The 6150-nt window shown below is 41.4% G+C and overlaps 1 protein-coding gene across 1 annotated transcript in view; it reads left to right on the top strand.

Moving 5' to 3' along the window:
• Positions 1-6133, top strand: part of IPP (intracisternal A particle-promoted polypeptide) — an 8127-nt gene extending 1994 nt beyond the window's left edge. The window contains exons 3-9 of the mRNA XM_009287464.2: positions 18-449; positions 770-925; positions 1668-1835; positions 2652-2789; positions 3089-3211; positions 3891-4111; positions 5066-6133. Coding sequence (XP_009285739.1) covers positions 18-449; positions 770-925; positions 1668-1835; positions 2652-2789; positions 3089-3211; positions 3891-4111; positions 5066-5290 — 1463 coding nt within the window. The 3' untranslated portion in view covers positions 5291-6133. The remainder of the gene's footprint in view (positions 1-17; positions 450-769; positions 926-1667; positions 1836-2651; positions 2790-3088; positions 3212-3890; positions 4112-5065) is intronic.
• The last annotated feature ends 17 nt before the right edge of the window (positions 6134-6150 follow it).

The raw sequence follows: 6150 nt of genomic DNA, 5'->3' as shown, positions 1-6150 counted from the left end.
CGTGTGCGTGCCCGCAGGGGTGGTGAGCATCGGGGAGCACAACGTTCAGGAGCTGATCGTCGCCGCCGACATGCTGCAGCTCACCGAGGTGGTGGAGCTCTGCTGCGAGTTCCTGAAGGGGCAGATCGACCCGCTGAACTGCATCGGCCTCTTCCAGTTCTCCGAGCAGATCGCCTGTCACGACTTGATGGAGTTCACCGAGAGCTACATCCACGCGCACTTCCTGGAGGTGCAGAGCGGGGAGGAGTTCCTGGCGCTGACTAAAGAGCAGCTGATTAAGATCTTGCGAAGTGAGGACCTGAGCATCGAGGACGAGTACCAGGTTTTCATAGCGGCAATGCAATGGATTTTGAAGGATGTGGGAAAAAGAAAGAAATACGTCGTAGAAGTACTGGAGCCTGTTCGATTCCCTCTGCTGCCAGCACAAAGGCTACTAAAATACATAGAAAGTAAGTGAAAGAAGGGAAGACACAATTTCAGATGTTTGGATTTGAGCAAACCATGGGTTGTTAAGAGTTACTGGATTTTTATGGATTTTTTAAAATTAATAGCGCGATGACTGAAAAGATTTACTCTATCCAAACAAATTCTACTTTTTAACAAATGAGCACAGCTTACTTTAAAAACATGCTTTTGAAAAAGTCGTATAAAAGTAGGCAATCTTGATTTGCCTGCTGTTTTAGGAGACGCTAGTAACTTTTCTACAGCTGAATTACTTATTGTCTGTAATTTTTCACTACATCTTTTTTCATCTGCTTTTTTCCTCAAGGTATTCCAGATTTCAGCCTTCGGGTGGCCCTGCAAACTCTGTTGAAAGAATATTGTGAAGTCTGTAAATCTCCCAAAGAGAACAAGGTCAGCAGTTTTCTGCAAGCTTCTAAAGGTCGTCCCCGGAGGAAAGCCAGGAAGTACCTTTATGCAGTAGGTTAGAATGTGGCTGTTTGAACCTTGTAAAACAAATGATGAAGTAGTATCTCATATTACAGTACCAAAAGGGGTACTGGATTTTTTTTTTAATCAAAAGATATAAAAATAGCAAAATATTTCATCTGGCTGAGTTACCATGTTAGCTGCTTTCTCCTTAGAATTGCACAGAAGGGTAGCATTCACATTTCACGCCATTACAACATGGCATTCAAAGCCTAGATTTGCCTTCTAGAAATTATTTGCCTTGGGTGGAAAGCTACAAATCAGCAGAGGATTTGCCCATGGTTCGCTGCTGGAATGGTATATGCAAATTCACTGCACTCCTTGTTCTCCTGAAAGTTGAAGTCTTCTCTGTCCAGAATACTTTGGTTCATGTGATGCAATACTTGAAATTGCAAGTTTTCAGCAAAGCTGGAGCTTTGTATTGGAAGGGAATGCTCTTATTTCACCCTGTGGGAAGTAACACCAAAGGATGTTGGCTGGTCTCTGCATTTTACTGAGAACATGAACAGTAATGTTTATAGTGTTGTGGTGAAGTAGTCAGCTCAGGTACAAGTTACGTGACCTTCAAGGTAACCATTCTTTGTGTGCTGGAGAAACAGTGCTTCTTGGAAAAGTCCAGTTCCTTCTAAAAGTGGCTAATGGCTGTAACTGTCATTTTTTTCTATGGTTTAGATTTAGGAGCATGGGGATGAGCAGGAATCTGTTACTCAGCCATGATCTTTCCACTTACTTTCCAGGTGGGTACACCCGACTGCAAGGGGGACGCTGGAGTGACAGTAGAGCCCTCAGCTGTGTGGAGCGATTTGACACCTTCAGCCACTACTGGACCACAGTGTCCTCTCTCCACCAGGCCCGGAGTGGGCTGGGTGTGGCTGTGGTGGGAGGAATGGTCTATGCCATTGGAGGTAACAGCTGAAATATGCTTTCTTTGTTACATGGATATTAGAGAACTTATGGATGGAGATTTTTAAAATTATTCTTCCTGTAAGTGGTTCTGAGGAACCCAACAGTAGATAATACAACTTTTAGATATAATAACAATTGGATTGGAGTTCCTTGGTTTTCTACCATCACTGCTCTGTGAATGCCTGTTTGGGCTCCTGTGTTGGCCATTTTTTACTAAGCTGCTCTCCCCTCATGGTATAGCAACTCACAGGTAAGCATATGGACATGTGCAGATATACTAAGAGATGCTGGATATACTGCAGACTTTGTGTACCACCACTAATAGCATTTCTTTTCTCACTCGTAGTCTAGCAGAAGCCCGTAGCATAAAAGGCAGTAGTACAGGACAGACCACTTGTGGTCTGCCTACCTGAAAAGGCTTGTTATATATGTTTGCACAAGGATGTGATGAGTAGCTCTACCAGCCCATCATTAAAGAATGCATACGTATACTGTTTTTGTCACCGCAGAACACATTCTTTGGTCTTGAAAACCCTGTCAGTTGTGCTGCGGAGTAAAAAGTGTGTAGCACTGTGGTTGTTCACCCCTCTGATGTTTTCAGTAGTGTTTCAGGGAACTGTTGATGAAAGCTGTTCCTAGTGATGATTCAGTTCTAGGTATAAATGAAGCTTTTGCTACTTTGGCCGTTTGGCTAGCTGAAAGAAAGATCTTGTATTCAAATGTTGTCTGTCCTGGAAGGAGTTGAAGAATGCTTCTGTATCTGCAGTGCAAAACACTGTGTTTCCCCTGTCTCGGTTCTTGCTCTTACTATACAGGTGAGAAGGACTCGATGATTTTTGACTGTACTGAATGTTATGATCCTGTTACTAAGCAGTGGACCACTGTCGCTTCCATGAACCATCCCCGTTGTGGACTGGGAGTATGCACATGCTATGGTGCTATCTATGCTTTGGGTAAGTTAATTTTAAAGGTATTAATTCACGGAACTTGTAAATTGATTTGATCTTAAATATTACATCTTGGTGTTGCAAATTTGCAAACTTAAGTTTTGAAAAACAGCTGTTTACATGAGCATTAGTATACCAGATCTTTGTGGATTAGTTATTGTTCAGTTATAACTTATTTCCATTGTGGATTACATGCTGGTTTCAGAATTAGTCTGTCCTGGAACAGTGCACTATATGTCTAAAAATGCAGCTAACACACAGCTTCATGCCATTAAATTCTTTCCTGTGTATGCTGTTATTTGCAGGAGGTTGGGTTGGAGCAGAGATCGGCAACACAATTGAAAGATTTGATCCTGAAGAAAATAGTTGGGATGTGGTGGGAAGCATGGCTGTGCCCCGTTACTGCTTTGGGTGTTGTGAAATGCAAGGTGAATATTGTTAAGTTTGTATCCATAAACAGTTCCAAGAGCCATTGGATTTTGAAGCTTTATGTTTCGGTCATGAATTTTTACCTTTGTCTTGTACTGTGCTGTCAGTTGCACAAGCTTGTGCCTCACTTATTTGTCCTTTTAGTACCATATTTTTAATTCTACAGAACTCAAAGATTATAAAGTTCTCTGTCTTCTGCCTTTTGACTCATGAAAACCGTTTTTACGTGGCTGCCAGTATGGTTATCCAGCTAGTCTTTAATAGTTGATTGTCCTTCCTGATACTGCTTTCATTTACCTCCCATGTTTGGGTTTGTGTGTGTCTTTGTGACAATCTGAAGAGTTGCCACAGGTTATTTTAAGACAGACATGTCTAAAGACTTGATTTATAAATGTGCTTATTAAGCATTTGATCCAGGCCTGGTCAGCATTTGCAGCCCTCTGAATTCTCTCCCCGCACTTGATTAATTATTGCTTTCATCAGAGCTTCTAGTGCTTGAGCCTCAAGTTACTCATTTGAAAGCTTTATCTATACTACTACTGGACAAATGGAGAACTTCTGTCTGGCATTCTTAAACCATCTTAATGTCAGGCTGAAATTTGTATTGTGACAAACATTATCTGTCTTTCAAACTTTTGTATTATGAAACCTAACAGAGAAAAAACTCTGTTTCTACAGGTTTGATTTATGTTGTTGGTGGTATCAGCAATGAAGGAGTAGAGCTACGTTCTGTTGAAGTCTACGACCCAATATCTAAGCGCTGGTCTGAGCTCGCTCCAATGGGCACCCGAAGAGCGTATCTTGGTGTAGCTGCTCTCAACGATTGTATCTATGCTGTGGGAGGCTGGAATGAATCTCAGGATGCACTTGCTACTGTAGAAAGATACTCCTTTGAAGAGGTGTGGTAGTGCCCCTTTCTTTCATAAATGTAGATTGCATCAATTTTGTGTAAGATGCTATAGAGGTAGCCTGCTTCTTTTCTTTAAAAAGAAAAAAATCGGGAATTCCATTTCCTTTTCACTACTGGCTGGTAATCTGAGTGAAACAAAGCTTCAGTGACCTCAGGGTCTTTCTGTCCTAACCAGTCTGTAGAATCTTGCTATCTGACTTAGTGTTTATGAAGATTGTATGCATGCTTTTGGGAAACTGAAAGCTAACCAATACTGGTGATGCATGAATATACTGTAGTTTGGTAAATACTTGTTAGGGTTAAGATGGGGGGATAGATTCCCCCTCTGTGATAGAATGGTCAATAATCTGACTAGAGAGAAAAAAACTCCCTGGAAAAAGTAAGAGTTGCCCTTTGTTGCAGAAGTTGAGGATCTTTCTTCTGCATCAAAATGTAGTGGTGTTTCAGCATGACCAGAAAAATCTCTTTGAACACTTAAACTTTTGAATAAGATAGGAAATTATTCCTGACTATTATTGCTCATGTTTATATGATGCCCTTTGAACAGTTGCTAGTGTTAAAAGCAGAACACAATCCAGTGTGCCATTCTGTTTCACATTTGGAATTTAATCAAATTTTCCTTATTTCCCACCTCAAACTCTGTACCATTCTCTGTTCTGGAGACAGACTGCATCTTGCAGTGACTGAAGAAAGGGAGGGTTGTTGTGTACAGACAGTATGTGATCTGTCCTTTAGTGACTAGCATGATTTGGACCACTTTTGAAAGTGTTGTCATTTCAGTCTTGATATCCTCTTGATACTGTACACATACCATGTTTGAGCCTGTGAAGTGTATGTGTAGTGTTCTTTGTATATGTTTCAGTCTTCAAGCTTTAAAAGTTACTTTTATCAGAATCAGGGCTTACCCTAAAACTACTTGTTGACTCTTTCACCTTCTCATTAGGAAAAGTGGGTTGAAGTTGCATCAATGAAGATACCAAGAGCTGGTGTTTGTGTTGTGGCTGTGAATGGATTTCTTTATGCCTCGGGAGGCCGAGCTCCCAGTCATGATTTTGCTGCTCCGGTAACCTCTGACTCTGTTGAAGTTTATAACCCTCATATGGACAGTTGGACTGAAATTGCCAACATGATCACCAGCCGCTGCGAAGGAGGTGTAGCTGTGCTGTAAAACTCACAGAAGAAAACTCATTCAAGGAATGAGTAAATCTGTCTCCTCAGATTTCCGGTTTCGTTGGCCAGAAACCTATTCTAACACAGGAGCTTCAGTAGGGACAGTGGAGAATTAGATCAGAGGGCTTTTCCTGAGCAAAAGGAAATATTAAAACTCTTGCCCTTCAGAGTAAATTGGCTTATCCAATGTCTGTCTCAGGAAGTATTGTTAAGAGTACGAATGCCTCTTATGACTGGATTAAGCTCACTGAAATAAATGGTGAATTTGTCCTGTAAAAATCTGAAGAAATCATTCCAGCACATTAGAGATATTAATCAGGTTGTTAACTCTCTAAGGTACACCAAAGCTAGCATCTTTAGCTGGCCTGACCATCTGGAAGGAGGCTACTATAGACAGCTAGGAGTTACCAGTAGATAAGAGCAGATGGGCTACTTGGTTAGCATTAGTTGTCCTTTTCTGGTGGAAAACAAGGAAGAGAAGGTAACAGATGGGGAAGACTTGGTACCTCTACTTACAACCTTGACGCATTTGAGCCTCTTTGCTGCTGCTGGACATGATGGGCATTAAATATGAATTGGATATTTACTTTCTGGCCACCCCACTAACTTGGATGGTAAGTGGCTGAGAATTTCCTGTTCTGGAAGGTTATTCTAACAGTTCTAATAGTGTCATTGAGCTTCAGCACACGCTTTTCTTCTCAGTGGTATCAGTGATGACAGTAGAGCTCCTTTTTGTGTAAGCTCTGATGAATTTTAAATGGAAATGCTATTCCTTAGATTAGCTGTTCTGTTTAGGACTGCTCTTAATATAAAAATACAGGGGAAGCCTTTTGCCCCCTTCCCCCCCCCCCCCCTCCC

Source organism: Aptenodytes forsteri, unplaced genomic scaffold, assembly GCF_000699145.1.
Source record: "Aptenodytes forsteri isolate BGI_AS27 unplaced genomic scaffold, ASM69914v1 Scaffold119, whole genome shotgun sequence".
In the NCBI taxonomy this organism is placed as follows: Eukaryota; Metazoa; Chordata; class Aves; order Sphenisciformes; family Spheniscidae; genus Aptenodytes; species Aptenodytes forsteri.
Note: the sequence above shows the minus strand (reverse complement) of the source record. Positions and strands in the feature narration are given on the sequence as shown.